Source organism: Mytilus galloprovincialis, chromosome 13 (genome assembly GCF_965363235.1).
Source record: "Mytilus galloprovincialis chromosome 13, xbMytGall1.hap1.1, whole genome shotgun sequence".
NCBI lineage: Eukaryota > Metazoa > Mollusca > Bivalvia > Mytilida > Mytilidae > Mytilus > Mytilus galloprovincialis.
In genome coordinates this window covers 68404933-68423235 of record NC_134850.1, presented here as the reverse complement: position 1 = coordinate 68423235, position 18303 = coordinate 68404933, and the positions used below count along the sequence as shown (strand labels likewise).

Sequence of the window (18303 nt, the reverse complement as noted above, 5' to 3'; positions counted from 1 at the left end):
GTTTTAAGAACATCCGGTGTTCGACCTGCTAGTCAAATGCGTTGTGACAAAATATACTTTTTCACCTCTTTGATCTTTTGAAAAATAATATTTGTGCTGTATTTAGACCCCTCAAATATTCAATATATCATAATATTAAATTATATCTATATATTATTACAGGTCATCCTTGTGAAGACAAAACGTGAGTAAATTGTACGCTGTTTGTTGCCAGCAATATATGTAATGTACCTACAGCTAAGATCTACTGTGTAAAGACATGCAAACTCTGTTCGCCAGTTCATGTTATAAATGGACCTTCAATTGGATAAACTTGACCAATCAGGCCTTCATAATGTTTTATTCTTTGTTTCTTAATAAAAGAGTACTTTTTGTAAGATAGAAACTTACAACGTGCCTTTATTTACCACGTACATTTGTACGATGGATATCAACTGATACCTTCGAAAAATAGTATGTTGTGGACTATGATAAAGATGATACATTATTGATTTGTCACAGAAAACATTTTCCTACGCGTTTTAACCTTTTCCTTATGTGAGTAGTGGCCCCTTTATTAATGTTTTATTGTTAAAGGGAAGGTTTGGTTTGCCATAAAACCAGGTTCCACCCACCATTTATTCGATCAATGTCCTAGATGTGCAAAGTCATGCAAAGCCAGTGGTAATCAAATAATTCGTTTTAATTTATGTTGGGGCTTGTGTTTGTTACAGTTCAGTGTTTTTCAATGTAGGTTATAAAATCTTCAGATAACAGTGCATTAGAAACTACAAATGGTGAAACACTGAGTGAAAGACTCCAGTCATTTGTAAGAATTGTATCCTTCGAGGTTTCATCTTTAATGAGTATTACGATACATGTAACTTGGCATTGCACAATGTCATGTTTTTCTCTGACTGTTTATGACGTCTTTACACTAAATCCATTGGATGCTGCATGTGTACGGATTGATAGTTTAGTCTTAGATGCATGATTTTTTTATTAGTTGTTAGTGGCTTTGAATTAGCTGTCAGATAACTGCGAGTACTATCAGATCTGTTCCTACTGTCTTTTTGTTGTCGGGATGTATAAGTACCCGGCCACGTCTACTTGTATTTTTGTCCGTCTAATGAGTTAAGCCTTTTTCAACTGATTTTTATAGTTCGTTCTTATGTTGTACTGTTATACCACTGTCCCAGGTTAGGGGAGGGTTGGGAACCCGCTAACATGTTTTGTATGTGTCTGTCCCAAGTCAAGAGCCTGTAATTTAGTGGTTGTCGTTTGTTTATGTGTTATATATTTGTCTTTCGCTAATTTTTTTTTTATATAAATAAGGCCGTTAGTTTTCTCGTTTGAATTGTTATAATACATTGTCATATCGGGGCCTTTTATAGCTGACTATGCGGTATGGGCTTTGCTCATTGTTGAAGGCCGTACGGTGACCTATTGTTGTTAATGTATGTGTCATTTTGGTCTATTGTGGACAGTTGTCTCATTGGCAATCATACCACATCTTCTTTTTTATATCTTATACTGGTTTTTTTTTAGGGAGAGTAAAATTGAAAGAAGATGTTTTACAAAACTGTAAAATAAGATCGACGAAATCAATAAAATTTACCAAATTTGTCACTCGACCCTATTAGAAAGTATTGCCATTCAACGACTACAGCTAATATTTTGTGTTTTTATCGAAAACTATATTAGATCTAATGTAACGTGTTATTGACTCAAAAGAGGTTTAATCCATTTTCTTAGCGTTTTCACCAAAACTCAAGAAAACTGACATAGTCTTAGATGTATGATTATTTTTATTGTTGCCAGTGTCTTTGAACAAGCTGTCAGCAATTGCGGGTAATCTCAAATCTGTAATAAGGGTACATTTCTTTCTAACACAAACGACACAAACGGCTAAGCGCGCACATGTTTTGATCATTTCTTTCTAACATATGTTTGCAAAGTCATATATTTAAATTTGACAAACTATGCACTCGCTAAAAATGCGTCTACAGTTTGTGTTTAATCGTTTATTATAACAAATGCTACATTTGTTTCTAACTTCACCCTAATTAAACGATGTATTTGTTTCTATGTTTGTGAAAAGTCTGTTTACCAACAACATGTTTATGTATTATTGTATTATTGAAAGTTCAAACAGGGTCAGTAAACACTGATTAAACAATGTTTTTGTTTCTAATTTGTACCGTTTAGAAAGCGAGAACAAACGTCACACAACGTTTACAATATTTTGGTAAGACAGAAATGCACTCTTAGTGTCTTTTTGCTGTTTGGATATACAAGTACCACGTCCACTCTGTGTTATTGTGAGATATCTATTTTTATTTGCATCCATCTAATGAGTTATTCATCTTTTTTCATAGTTTTATAGTTCATTCATATATTGTATTGTTACACCACTATCCCAGGTTAAAGGTGGGAGGGTGTTGGGATCCAGATTACACTAATCCTCCCTCCAAATTCTGTATGTGTGTTTCTGTTCCAAGTCAGGAGTCTGTAAATGAGGCAGAAAGATACCAGATGTCAAACTCATACATCGAAAATAAAAGAACAACGCCATGGCTAAAACATGAAAAGACAAATAGATAAATGTTAGCACTAAAGACACAGCATAGAAAACTTAATACAAATCAACATAAACCCAACCACAATCTGAGGGTGATATCAGGTGCTCCGGAAGGGTAAGCAGATGCTGCTCCTATATGGCATCCACCGTGTTGCTTGCGTTATTACAAACCCAGTAAATAGTCTAATTCGGTAGGTCACATTCGTAAGTGGATTGTAGTTATAGCGACATAACGAACATAACCGACATCATCTGTGAAACGGTTATTCCATAACGATCAATCAACTCTTGATGGCGTCTGTAAAATTTGCGAAAGGATGATTTCAAGTCACCATTTAGAACTCTTAGTTTAATAGCTTCCTTTTGGGCAGCAACCCTCTATCAAAGAAATCATGATAGAAAACACAAGCCCGGGATTATCGTATCAATTGGGGGATATATACTCCGTATGCAGGCGCAGTTAGAATATTGCTACATAGACATGGAAAGTTCACAATTGTGAATCAGAAATCATTAATAGTGTCGTAAATTTTTGTTTTCAACTGAACCTCATTGTCAATGTCTAGAAGTGAGTCAAGATATCAGGCAGTTCTTCGCAGATCTAACTGTGTCTGTTGTATCCTTTATTTTTCATTCGATGGGACAGATTTGTTTAGCATAGTCACCAAATTGTGAATTATTTAGTGAGAGAACTGTATTTCAGTGGTTGTCGTTTTTTTTTAAGTGTTTCATATCTGTTTTGTGTTCACTTTTTTGTACATAAATTAAGTCGTGAGTTTTCTCGTTTGAATCGTTTCACATTTGTCATTTCGGGGCCTTTCACTGCTGACTATGCGGCATTGGCTTCGCTAATTCTCGAAGGCCGTACGTTGATCTATAAGTGTTTTAATTTCTGTGTCACCTGGTCTCTTGTGGACAGTTTTCTCGTTGGCACTTATATCGCATCTTTGTTTTTTGGAACATTTAAAAACATGTCAACAAGACTTCACATGTGAGCTACTGAAATTGAGGTTTTATAGTTGCAAATGAGAAAACTATGCACATAGATCCAACATGTAAGCAGCTATTAGTCATCACACGTATACTTTTGTTAACAATAAGCCAAAACCGCACTGTTATTCAAATGTGAAAATTAACGTCATGAAATTCAGATTAAATGACAAATATGACAGATAATCACCAACGACAATAAGGGAATAATTATTTGTTCCACATTTTTGCGTTTCTGGCGAAAGCTATAGTTGGTTTCGAGAAACTATAAACTTCAAAAATTGTAAATAAACCGAAATGTTTTGTGTTGTGTTTTGATGTTTATCTTCAATAGTATGATAGATAGATATGAACTTTGTTTGGTCTCTGGAGGTGGAAATGTTTATTTGGCAATCACACTGTGATGACTAGTGCACTTCTTTCGTATTATGGGTCCTATTTGGCACCTAAAATAGCAGATACCAACAAAAGCTTGGCTACGACAAAAAGACATGTGCCGAACTTAAAATTTATTGATAAAACGAACATCATAAAAAATAGTTTTCAACCCAGAATGCTGCAACCGTTACAATACCGCATATTCTTATTTTAATATTTGATGTATAAATACATGTAGGTAAATATAACGAAATGTTTTGTTAGGACTAAAGTTGGTTATTTTTTTTTTATTTCAAATCAACACTTTCATGTATGTTATCATTTATAAGATATTACTGTCCCCACTAGAAAAGAGCCCTTATTTTGTTTTCATCGCATGCGGTTGAAGCTAATTTGATGTCATACATTTCTAAAGCTATATTAGAATACAATGGTCAGGTCAACCAATACGGTATATATATAATATATGAGTCAAAGAATATGTATATTTGATAGAAGTTTCTTATAAGTAAATTATTATAAACAGTATTTTGAATATTTATTTATATCATTTGAGATACCTTAAAATGTGAAAAGAGAAAACTTAGATATGTTTAATATGGATGCATACAGACCTGGTATAATACTAATATTTTGGTGTCTTCGTTAAATAATTGATAAATAATTACATAGACACTATTAAAGTATTATTTAAAGCATGATTAGGCATAATTTATGTTCACATGTTTGCTGTAAATATGTGTATATTGACATGATATAGTGATTTTCTGTTTCTGTTTGTATTTCGGTCAATCCTTTCATGTGCATTAAAGAATATAAAGAACATATGATCTCATATTCGTATCTGATGGTATATGTGATGGTCCACAACCCTACATGTTTATAGGATTTTTTTGTTTATTCACGTGTTCAACCCATTCTGTATTATGAAAGATTTCATGTATTATCTTGAAAAGTATTATATTCTAGAGAAATAATCATTGATGAAAACGACCAGACCAGTGTAGACCTTGCTAGAAAGGGACTATAAGTAGACCTTGCTAGAAAGGGACTATAAATAGACTGGACTATTAAAATATTGTCAGCTACGTTGTAAGTCTTATATTATATTGATTATAAATTCAAGGCTACAGATTTGGAACTTTATATCCAATAAATCGTTTAGAGAGAATCCTACGATCTCTGCACGATAAAAAAACCCTTACAACAACTGTTTGATGAGTCGTAACTGTTTCCGGTGATTGGGAAGTCCGTATGTGGTTTGAATGTTTGGGGACTCCTTAGTGTTTCCGATGTTTTGGGAGTCTTTAGTGTTTCCGATGTTTTGGGAGTTCGTATATGTGTCCGGTGTTTCTGGAGTACGTATGTGTTTTCGATGTTTATGGAGTTCTTCGTTGTTTCCGATATTTTGGGAGTCCAAATGTGTTTCTGATGTCCAAGGAGTTCGTATATGTGTCCGGTGTGTGAGGAGTATGTATATGTTTCAATGTGTGTAGAGTCTTTAGTGTTTCCGATATTTGGGGAGTCCTTAGTGTTTCCTTGTTTGGGGAGTCCAAATGTGTTCCCGATGTCCGAGGAGTTCGTATGAATGAATGAATGAACGAACGAACGAACGAACGAACGAACGAACGAACGAACGAACGAACGAACGAAACAAACGAACGAACGAACGAACGAACGAACGAACGAACGAACGAATGAATCAACCAATCAATGAACGAATGAATCAATGAATGAACGAATGAATCAATGAATGAATCAAACAATCAATCAATGAATCAATCAATGAATCAATGATGCAATCAATCAATCAAACAATCAATCAATCAATCAGTCAGTCAATCAATCAATCTTTATTTCCTCCATGTATATGAAGATTTTGCATACAAAAAGAAATTAATAATTATTTACACAATAAACAAAATATCATACATTTTGAGATAATTATCCAATGAAAAAAAAAAACAAAAAACAACATATTTAGATAAACACACAATACACATATTCCAGTATACACAACAAAAACACAATGTTTTTCAATCAAAGTCTATTCAAAATTCAAAATTAAATCTGTTTTCAAAAAAAACATGTCTAAATTTTTTAAACATGGGGTAAACATGTTTTGCTATGTAATACATCATTCTAGAACAATCTATAGGATCGAGATCGTATACTATATCATTAACAGCTCCTAATAGTACTTCAAGAAGATCATCGTCGTCTAAATTGAAAATGTCCACAGATTTTTGAATGGGAAGTTCATCTACAATTTTATAAAACATAACATTTCTCTCTGTCAATAGAACATGACACTCCATGATTAAATGTTTAACGATATCAAAAGACTGTTTGGTACATAGAGTACATGTAGCTTTCTTAATAGCTGCCGATCATAAAGCCACAAGTACTAGCAGTTCGAGTTTTGCATCGGGATATAAAACTGTCAACCGAATTAATCTATGTTCACAGAGGGTAGGATGAATTTTGGAATACCTTTTGAGTTCATTTCTATTTTCTAAATTACTTTTCCATCTGTTCTCTTCATAAATTTCAATAGACTGATGTGTATCCAGTGTTTAGGGAGTCCGTATGTGTTTCGGATGTTTGAGGGGTTCGTATGTGTTTTCGATGTTTGGGGACTCCTTAGGTTATTCCGGTGTTTGGAGAGTCCGAATGTGTTTCCGCTGTCCGAGGAGTCCGTATGTGTTTCCGGTGTGTGAGGAGTACGTATGTGTTTCAATGTGTGTTGGGTTCTTTCGTGTTTCCGATGTCTTTAGTGTTTCCGATGTTTTTTTGTTTTTTTTTTTTTTGGGGGGGGGGGGTCCAAATGTGTTACCGATGTCCGATTAGTTCGTGTGTGTTTCCGGTGTTTGTGAAGTACGTATGTGTTTTAGATGTTTGGGGACTCCTTCGGTGTTTCCGGTGTTTTGGTAGTCCAAATGTATTTCCGATGTTTGAAGAGTCTGTGTCAATAACGATATCGTGTCATTTTATCCTCGTAACCACACTTAGCAGAACCTACATATGATATGTATTGCTAATAGTTTCTCGGCCTGAGTATGCACGGATAAACAGTTGTCACCAGACAACAGACATTAAGTTTACAACCTTGATCTTGATGGAAAGATTTGTTAAACAAACAAATTTTCATATTCCATTAAGTACAAGGTTAACGATTGAGGTTCGTCAGTGCTCTGAGATTATATTGAACTAGAACGTGCAACAGAGTTAACCTATTATATCATACTAGAGAAGATAAGAATTACGCAATATGAAATCAGTTATATGTTACATGGTCAGGTTTCAATATTGTTGAATACCGTTTGTTGACCTATATACTTAATTAAAGGAGGGGCTAAAGATACAAAAGGGACAGTCAAACTCATAGATCGACAACAAACTGACAACGCCATGTTTAAAAAAGAAAAAAGACAATTACTTCTTCGTCACTCATTCTCTGATGGTTATTTATCTTATTTGGCAATCATAACCAATTTCACCTTTGTTAACACATAAGAGAACTACTAGTATCTACTAATAATATTGTGAATTGTTTTTTTAATTAAAAGTCAAGTTATATTATTAACAGGGATCTCGGTGGTCGTGTGGTCCTAGTTGTTCATCTATTGTATCACTAGCCTGTCAACACCGAGGTTGTAAGCTCAAACCCAAAACTAGACAGATGCGCTCAATGTTGAAAATTAATTGACAAGGATTTTCAATTGTCCTTCCGAAGATTGTCGGTCCGTACGTGGCACTCCGCATTCCTCCACCAATACACCACAATGAAATAGCCAATAGTTTTTAAGTGGCAATTTACTCATATACATTTAGTAACCAGCAAGTGTTTTTAATCAGTCCCTAAAATTTATTTTCGTCATCCTTGAAGGTTTTGACTTGATATTTTTATGTACTTTACATCATGACAAGTTATAGATCAAGTTAAATATCGTTCCATTACAATGACATTTAAACCGGTCGGTGATTATATATTGCCATGTAATACTCACAGAATGCTTGTTCTAAAAAGTATTCAATATTATACAAAGTTTATCTAACATGCATATACAAAATGATTAAAAGATATCAAAACCGTTCGTGTACATTTACGCCAAACATTTTTCATTTTAAAATGAAAAATAAATTTTCAAATTGCTCTGAAAATTTTAAATGTAGTTGGTTAGAAATATGTAACAAAAATCTATTCAAATCACTTTCGAAAAACCGTTTTCTCCATAACATTTGAAATTTGTTATTCTCATGAAATTACATTTTTGATTTTACGAAGATATTAAAACAAATAACAATAATTTTGTGTTAAAAATGATTTTATTTTGTCAAAAGTTTTAATATATTTAAACATTTGCATTTGCTTGCTTTAGAAAACAAAACATATTTCAATCTCATTCTTAAAAGCAAATATTGAAAATACTGAACTTTAGTATTTAAAAATTTTTAATTGATGTTTATATTAATGTTTCATGTTCTGTTCGACTCGGCTTCTGTTAAAATCATTATTTATTTAGGTGGACGATACACATTTTATTACTAGATTTATGATGTCTGTGGTAGAGACGGCAATGTTTTCTTAACCGTCTCATGATCTTGGTGCACGTTTTAATTTTTCATTCTTTGTCAGCTTTATTCAGTCAGTTGCATTAATAAGTTAGTAGCAGTATAGCAGTGCACAAATTCAAGTCAACCCTCCAGCCGCCCCAACACCGCCGATTTTTTATGAAGATGTTGTGCCGTTATGGTTCACGTTATGTTACTATTATAAATGATCAGGCCAGACATTTATGAACATTTTCTGAGTAGTTAGGGTGCCTACGTACCTTAACGAGGAATAGTCTCATCTTGATTGCTCAACAGCTCTATTTTACGTCGGTCTATGCCCACAAAGATTTACTCTTATGCGGTACCACGTGGAAAATCAAGTAAGGCTATACCGCTCGGGAACGGCTTGCTAAAGTACTCTGAGACAAGTAGACTGGTAGTCGTACACACACGTGTATGCAAGTACCCCTATGGTGACGCATTTCTGTATAAAAATATGTGGCTAGCTCAGGCACAGTATTTTAGCGGCAAATTATCCTTAATTATCTGAGAACACACTATCATTTTATGTACATACTGTGTGTTTTGTGTCAACTGCAGGTAGCATGTAATTTGTTTTGTTCTTGATTTACAATATGACAGAACTGAGTGAATTACATGATACTAGAGAAAAAATATCCTCAAGCATTCACACAGTGTGCCGCGCACACTGCTCGGATAGTTAAGTATAATGTTGGCGTCAGTTAGTTTACATTCATCGCTTTTTATTCACTGACGCCAAGGAAGTTTTCTGTAACATAACGTGTTGCCCTTAAGCCCAAATATTTGTATAATAAAAATATTATTTTATCATGTTTTATATTTTTTCAGTACTTCAACAATATCAGACTGGGTATCTTGAAATACCTCCTGCTGGATGTTTACAGGCTTTATATTAACAATAACTACTTCCGTAATTATGGTATATTGTCTGTGATCGTTCTTATAAAAGCTATCAATTATCTGCGGTCAAGGTTAATTTATATTTATTTGTATATCTCTAATCATGGTTCACGCCTGTAATTCTCTTATCAAGTGGTCTATTAAGGTCAACGCATTGAGGTTTTATTAGTTAATTGGCTTTGGTCTGCTGTGTCGGTATTAACTTTGGATCATACGCTTGATGTGTATTTATTATGTTTGAAACATGTTAATTTTTGTATAAATTTTCAATTTAGTTTATAATATTGAAAAATGAAAAATGCTCTAACGTGGAGCATTTTTCAATTTGACTTACAATATTGACAAATGAAAAATGGTCTAGCGTGGAGCATTTTTCAATTTGACTTACAATATTGAAAATTAAAAAAGCTCCAACTCGGAGCATTTTCAATGTGACGTTTGAAAATGAAAAATGACAAATTGTTCAATTTTTCATTTTTCATTTTACTGTGCGCTTTAAATTTGAGAAATGTTCATTATTTAAATGTTTAATAATGAGAACGAAATGTAATTTGTTTCAATATAGGCGTTTCGAATGTTTCAATCGTTGACACTTTTTATTAAATGTTTTACTATTTCCGTTCTCTTCTTTCTTGTTTTAAGTCAATATATCTTGAAGACCTTTTTAAGGTGTGTGTCACTGTGTGTGTGTGAACTATGTGTGGTATCAACAAATTCCGAACAAGAATGTTACAATGAAAAGTACGATAATGACCACAAAAAAATCATTCTTTCTTTTATATTTATATACCTAGTCGTCTTTGTAGCTACATTTTCATATATATCTTTCGATCTATCAATCTGTCATTTATTGTATATATCTATCTGTCTATCTATCTGAATTTTGTTTTTCTTTGTCTTTTCTTTCTTTGAATTGTCGGGGTCGAAATATTTAATTCAGTTTTCTCGAAGTGAAAAAGTCTCTTGCTCACATACAGGTACATGTTGTAAGAATGGTAGAACTTTTAGACCATTGATGTTTGATTCAACAAATGATACGGAAGAACACACAAAGACATTTCTCAACACTTGACTTCTTTAGGATTCAAGCATGCATCAGCGCGAACAATAAGTCGTTTTTTGTTCTGAAAATGGAATAACTAGGCGATGCGGAGTAGACGAAGGATCATTAAACCATATCGTGGCTGAATGTGTCAAACATATTAGGGAAAATATAAGAATATTAGATAGTGTCCATGTCAGTTTCTGTACATGCTCAAGGAGCAGGGTTCGCGGGTGGGGAGGGTTGGGGATGGATGGGTGTAGATGTTATATTATTCTGATCTCTGCGCTAGTATTTGTCTTTAAATTTGTATTTTTCTGCATCGTACAGCATTTCCTAATTTTGAATCTGTTTAATACAAACTGTTTTTTCCCAAGCTTATAATCTTCACAATTCTCTGTCGCACAATATCAAATAAGCAGTATCTTATAAAAGAAAATATGAAATTAGCGTGCATGCATGTAGGTGTGGTAAATGTATATTTCGAAGGATGAATGACTTCTTATATTTGCTTTTACCGAAACAAAATGTAGCAAAGACTATATCATAATTATGTGAATAGTATGTCAACAAACATAAAACAGTTCCTCTGAGGTTCTGTTTTATGTACATTCTGTTACCTTTTATTCAATATGATTTAACATCTTTAATATGTGAAAGCAAAACGAGTATTATAGGACAAATATGTCGACACAAAAAATGGATCTCAGTCAGTAACAATATTCTTTTGAAATAAAAGAAAGTAAAAAAAAAACAACCAGATCGACACTGATCGACACAAACGTATTCAAAGCCATGTGCATCATATACATGGAACATATACTAGTACATTGTAGTTACATTTAAAACATGATGTGCACACAGTGTGTGTTATTTTCAGGCTGTACACGCAAACGGTCGGAAAATGATGACAGGCTATTTATCAAGCAAAGGAATCAACGTGTCTGAGGCTAGAGTTGGTAAAGCATTAGCGACAGCTAATAGCAGTGGCGGGTAAAGAACTTTTCATAAGGGGGGGGGGGGCACTGACTGACCTACAGGGGGGGAGGATTCCCTATATAATCAAACAAATTTTCCCCACAAAAGGGGGGGGCACCAACAGAAATACATAGTGTTTCAACTTCTTGATCTGCAATGATGACAGCATATAATTCACATGGTCGACTCATCCACAAAGAAAAGAAGTAAGGGACGTTATCAAAAGTTCAATGTAGGATAAAAAAACTTGATTCTCATAGTTTTTTTAACTCACACCCCCTTTTTCTAAACTGAATTTGAGAAAAAGTGATTGTAAAATATGGACATATTTTAAATCGATTTTGATAAACAAAACTCGCAGCAATTCTACAACCCCTATCCCTCTCCCACCCCAAACTATTTGATTGAAGTTTTTCATCCTACATTCCTTCTGCTTTCGTGGCTGTTACCATGATCGGTCATGGATTTTGCGTTTTATCGGGACATAAAACATCTCTTTTGAATAGCCTTGATTTTTGTTTGCTAGTCAAAAGAAAGGTAAATAAAAAGTTAATATTTTTATAGATAAATCTTTTGTCAATGTACAAGTTTTGTGTTTTTGTGTAAAAATCGTCTTCTAGAGTAATGTCGCTTTTTTCTTATATATCTTTATCTTGGTAGCGTTCTTTACTACTCCCAAATGGCATGACAGAGACTTGAACCCTACTAATATTCTAAAACGGTAACTTTCTTTTTCTGTACCTGCCTACTAGTATCCCAAGCTATTAATTTGTATATTTGTATGAATGTATTACAGTTGTTGTCCTTATTCAATTTGCTGTCAGCCATAACTTATTTTTTCATCGTTTTATTAAAATCTTTTTTTTTTTCGTTTCTTTTGTTTCGATTTTTGGGTTAACTTTGTTCGTGCTAATTTCCTATAAGAATGATGATGACAAACTAATTCGCTTCGTCTACCGATTTTTCGTTTAGCAACCAACAGTCAATCAATCCAGCACTTAATTATTTGTTACAGATGTATATAATGGTCCATTCATATTTTTTATAATTATCATTTCTCTACAGGGAACGATGTTTTAGAATATTGTATGGAACGCCATCACTGCCTTATAAGAAGAAACTACTATGACATAATCAAATGTTGCTTAATTACATGATGTGATTTCTTCTTTACATGATGTGAATTCTTCATTACATGATGAATTCTCCTTTACATGATGTGAATTATTCTTTGCATGATGTGAAAACTTCATTACATGATGTGATTTCCTCTTTACATGATGTGAAAACTCCAATTACCTAACTTGAAAGTTTCATTACATGATGCGAAACTTTCTTTACGTTATGATAAAAAATCATTATGTCGTTTTACTATTACATTATGCCAAAATATACATGGTAATGCCAAATGGGTATTACGAGGTAAGAAACATATATGACGTTATGTGAACACTTCATTAGTCAAAACAAAACATAACCTCTCGGACGTTATGACGCATGGCGTTTATAGAATGTAAAAGACATAAGGGTATCCGAAAGAAAAAGTAGGCATAGCGAAAGTCATTCAAGTTTTGAAAAAAAATCAAAACGTAATATCAGTCATTTTGTTAAGTTTATTACCGGGCACTTTACACTTTTCACTATTCAAAATTCATGAAAAGTGAATAGTGTCTTTTTTTCTCACTTTTCGCTATTCAAGTTCACCAAATTGAATAACTTTATATCTATTTATTCCGCTTTGTGTAAAAACTATCAAATTCTATCAGCATACATTGTAGTAGTATCAATTAAGGTATTTGAAGACATGATGATTTGTTGCCCCCCTTTTTATTTTACCTAAAATTGCATTTGATTACTATATCAACTGAGATTCTTACACAGATATACATAATACATATTATGAATAAGGTGATGGTGGTGGTTTGTGTTGTATATAAAATTTTGTAACTTATGAGTGTACATTTAGAGACTATCAGTCCCCGAGTGCATCATCAGCTCAGTAGTCAGTACTTCGGTACTCACATGATTTAACAAACTTTTCTAAAATTGTCCGTTTATGAATTTTGAAATTATTAGAAAACTAAGGTTTCAACTCCCTCAGGCAAAGTTAACTTTAGATGAATTTGGCTATTTATTTTAGGCATTTTTTGTTATATAGCTCTTCAACCTTTTCGGTACTTATACATCTTCGCATATCAAATGTTTGGCTTTGAACGTTCCGAATAGAGGTAAATCCAGAAAAGTGCTTCGGACGCATGAAATTATCTCATTTTTTAGAGCTTATATAAGCATGGCCGTGTCATATTTTAAATTTTGTTTTAAGTATAAGTCATTTTTTGAATATATGTATATAAATATAGGAACCTAATTCAAGTGAATTTTATATGAAAATTGTACTTTTGAGAGGCAATGTTGAAAAACCCCTACCAAAAAATATTTGAAAATAATTCTCCTACATCCAGAAGCAACTTAGTATACGGTACATGTACAATTGTCTCGCTTACTTTGTTACATATCTCACTTTCAAATTAATTCATTTATTAATTTATGTAAACTCAAAAAAATAAATTATATATAAAAAACGGCTAAGAAGTAAAAGACAGAGATAACAAGTGCGGACACACACCAGCATTCTGAGAGTATTGCATGGCAATATATATTGAGATTCGTGAATTCGTATTATTCATAATCGATCTTAGATTAAGGGCACGTCTTCACTATCAAGCAGCTCTTTTTCAGGCCAGACACTGCCCTTTGGCGGCATTTTGAAAAACAAACCAAAACCAGTTACACATAAACGATTTACATGTATTATTATTGTCGTCTTTAATTTGCCCGTATATCTTGTTCATCCGTTTTATCCGGAACGCTTCCGTTAGGTGTCCGTTTTACGCGGTACTCGTCCGTTGGATGTACGTTCGACATCTGTTCTGTCCGTTTCTCGTACGTTGCATCATATCCGGTGTGTGTCCTTTATGCGTCCGTTCGTCAGTACATCAACGGACTCCCAACGGATAACAGTTTTGTCAACGGACAACTTTTATTTTCATCCGGTAGGCGTCCGTTCGTGCTATCCGGTAAAGTGTGACCGAGGCTTTAGGCGACGTTCACATCACGTAATGCAGTTCTAGCATCACGTACTGCAATATTCACATCATATACTAAAGTATTCGCATCAAATACAAGGGTTTTTTATTTTAACAGCACGTAAGGAAAGATTCGCATCAGGTAATGAAACAACCACATCACGAAAAGAAGTTTTCACATCATGTAAAGAAGAAATCATATCTTGTAAAGGAAAATTCACCTTATGGAAGCAACATTTGCATCATGTCATAGTACTTTCGTCTTATAAGGCAGTGATGGCGTTCCATAATATTGTTTCATATCATTTTGTGATACGCTTACGGAAACATGATTGTGCAAGGTTTAACTTAATGTAAATGGCAGAAAGTTGATAAACTTGGTAGCATAGCTTTCATTTCTCTCCTTTTTATGTAACAATATACTAGATCATCTAGCCCCAAGCATCACGACAGGCATTGTCATTACTAAAAACCAATAAATGTATTCTAATCTGAGAAACATTTTAACAAAAATATTTACTAAATTAAATGATACTGATGATCTACTAACAAAATAATATAAATAGAACCATACAAATAGTAAGCAAATGCATATAAAAAAGATGTGGTATGGTTGTCAATGAGACAAATCTCCACAAGAGACCAAAATGACACAGAAATTAACAACTACAGGTCACCATATAGCCATCAACAATGAGCAAAGCCAATACCCCATTATCAGCTATAAAAGGCCCCGAAATGACAACGTAAAACAATTCAAACGAGAAAACTAACGACCTTATTTATGTACAAAAAAAAAATTAAAAAAAATGAAAAGCAAATATGTAACACACAAACAAACGACAACCACTGAATTACAGGCTCCTTATATCATGTTATCAAATCTATATATCATCTTCCATTTAGAAAAAAAGCACATGAAAAAATGAACCTATTATGTGTTGATCTCCTAGCTACAAAATGTACCCAGAATCAAAGATGTGGAACATATTCTATCATACTCATTTGGTAACTAATGTAATTACTGTCTCTTCCATGCCCGTCTTAAACACAAAAATTAAATATTAAATAAACAATACTCCTAATGCTCAGGTTGGTTGTCATCGTGCAACACAGTTAATAAAACCATGTAGGAAAACATAAAACTTCCTTTTGTCATAAGACACTGTCAAACATCCGAACATACTATCCACACTCATCTGTGTCCACACTTGTTATGTAACAATATATAAAAGTTAGGGAACTTTAACCACTGTAGAGTAAAATCAACTGTTTCATACTTTTTTACTTTCCCCTGAATTATAAATAAAAAAAACCCTTTCCTTTCTGTTGTCAGAATAGGAACGAGAATTTGACACAGAGACAGCAACCCAACCAAAAATCAAAAGCAGCCCAAGGCCATTAGTGGGTCTTCAATACAGCGAGAAAATAGGAAACACGGATGGGCCCTTTACACAAATGTGTACTAGTTCATCGAAAATGGACGTCACATTAAATTCCGAAACATATTAATAAAAGTAAATAAAAAACTATACAAACAAAACAAACTTATAACTAAAGGCTACCAGTTTCTTCTTTTTTATTCTTTTATAGTACTTAACCTTGTTTATAAGTAGTTTGTGCAAGCTTGTGACTTTCAAAAATAACTTGATAGTTTTCCAGTGTGACTTTCAAAAATAACTTGATAAATGCTTAAGGTATATCATACTTTTCAAACGATTCGGAAGTTGACATAATATATGCATAGAGACACCTGTCTTCTGTTGAATACAATGAAAGTGTTTCCTAGGTACTTTTGGTTGTGTGTTTAGTTAGGTTGTTATTTCGATGCTGTGTAAGAGATATCTTTTTCTGTTCATATCAGTATATATTAAATCCTGGCATGGATATTGTGACAAATCACCGTCAAGTACGTTTCAAATCGATTATAAACTGTTAAATATATATACCGTTAATTCCGTGAACTTGAATTCCACGTTTATTCAACAAATACGAACTGTAATTGTGTATTTCTATGAATTGACCTGAGAATTCTACTTTCGTTTTTGACTTGATATTATTATTGCCTTGAACATTCATATATTTCTTTCGTACATATTATAAATATTGTATTTTTATTTCTTTCCGTTTACCAAACAGTACACACTCTGTAAAAACTCCTGTATCATTTCTGGTGGAATTATAATCTACAATCTTCAAACACAAGTTTTTATTCTTTATAATTTGCCGAGATTGCGATACAATCACATGGTTATACCAGCTGAGTCAGGGCATAGTAAATTGACGACTACCTGTCTTTACATATCCAGACAAGGAACGACAACGTAACAACGTTCATACCTTTACACTGATAGTGGACTGCATAACTTGTGTGTACAAGGCAGCAACCAAACAACGTTGAGTCAACATGGATCCCAGTCATGTGGAACAACAAGAAGAGATACAGCCCCCAGAGGGAAATGTCCCAGATCTAGAAGTATTACAAAATTCGTCTAATACAACACAGTCAGATGAAAATCCCGAGGCTAGGCGAGTACGTGACCTCACGGAAAAGGGAAAAGGAGCTTTCGCTGAAAAACGTGACAAGTCCTGTCAGGAACAAGAGGCTCTCTGGACAGACATTGAATCCAAGTTATTGGAAGTACCAACACCTCCTAACGAGCTCCAGCAACTCCTAACAGCCCAGGACAAACTTGTTAAAGCCTGTAATAACTATCGTAGGCTCACAGATGAATACCTAGACTTTCTGAAAAAGACAAAAACATTGGAGAGTCAAAAAGAAATAGATGCATGTAAACTCTCTTTGGATTTTCGTCTATCCAAAGTAGAACTGGTTATGGAAAAACTAGACGAGCATCGCCTCGCCCTAACAAAGGCCAAATCCACTAAAACAAAGACCTCAAAAGGTAAGAAAACCTCGCACAGCGGTAGCTCAAATGTGTCAGACATGTCAAGCCTGGCACGGAGAAAGCGTGCCAAGGCAGAGGCTGCCAAGTCTAAAATAGCCTTTGTCGAAAAACATGCCCTTATCCTACAACAGGAAGCAATGTTAGAGGAACAAGCCCTGTTCAGACAAATTGAAATGGAACAAAAAGCAGCATACCAAAAGGCTGAAATGGAGCACAGAAAAACTCAATTAGAACAAGAGGCTATGCGCAGGAAGGCTCAAATGCAACAAGAAGTCGCACGAGTAAGCAGGGGGAAGAGTCGAGCTGAAAGCCAAATTTGACCTTCTTGAAGCACAGAGAGAAGCTGCAGCCGCAGAAGCCGAGGCTCGTATCCTTGAATACGATGACAAACGTTTAGCGATCTCCCTGACGAAAAGGAAGACCCGCTCAACCGTGTGCAAGATTTCGTCAATAAACTTCCTGTATCAACTGTTGTAAAGGAAGTAACAGAACCTCAAACCACAAAACAAATTCCTGTTAAGATCAAGCTGAGTCACTAAGCACGAGCGTTCGTGCCATCCGTGGCACCGAACTTGCTGTCACAGTCATCTGCTGTCTTGCCTTCCGATACTAAGTCACCGGAAGTTACCGTATCCCAGATCTGGGATTAGTAACCGGCATACAAAAACTAGGCCTTTCAGATGAGAGCCCTACTGAACACCAAAAACACGGTGTTAAAGACGCGACCCCTGTCTTACACACAAAACAAGACGTTATAGAAGAGATGCCTGTTTCACACCAAAAACAAGGCGTAATAGAAGAGATCCCTGTTGCACACCAGCAACAAATCAACCTCACATCGGAGATAACTAGATACCTCTT

General features: G+C 34.3%; 1 protein-coding gene and 1 long non-coding RNA gene across 2 annotated transcripts in view; one reads left to right on the top strand and one right to left on the bottom strand.

Moving 5' to 3' along the window:
- The window catches only part of LOC143057662 (uncharacterized), a 31204-nt gene extending 30827 nt beyond the window's left edge, over positions 1-377 (top strand). Inside the window, exon 4 of the mRNA XM_076231019.1 lies at positions 163-377. Within this exon, the coding sequence (XP_076087134.1) occupies positions 163-188 (26 nt within the window). The 3' untranslated portion in view covers positions 189-377. The remainder of the gene's footprint in view (positions 1-162) is intronic.
- LOC143057664 (uncharacterized) overlaps positions 1-18303 on the bottom strand; it is a 90801-nt gene that overhangs the window by 42355 nt on the left and 30143 nt on the right. The window lies entirely within an intron of this gene.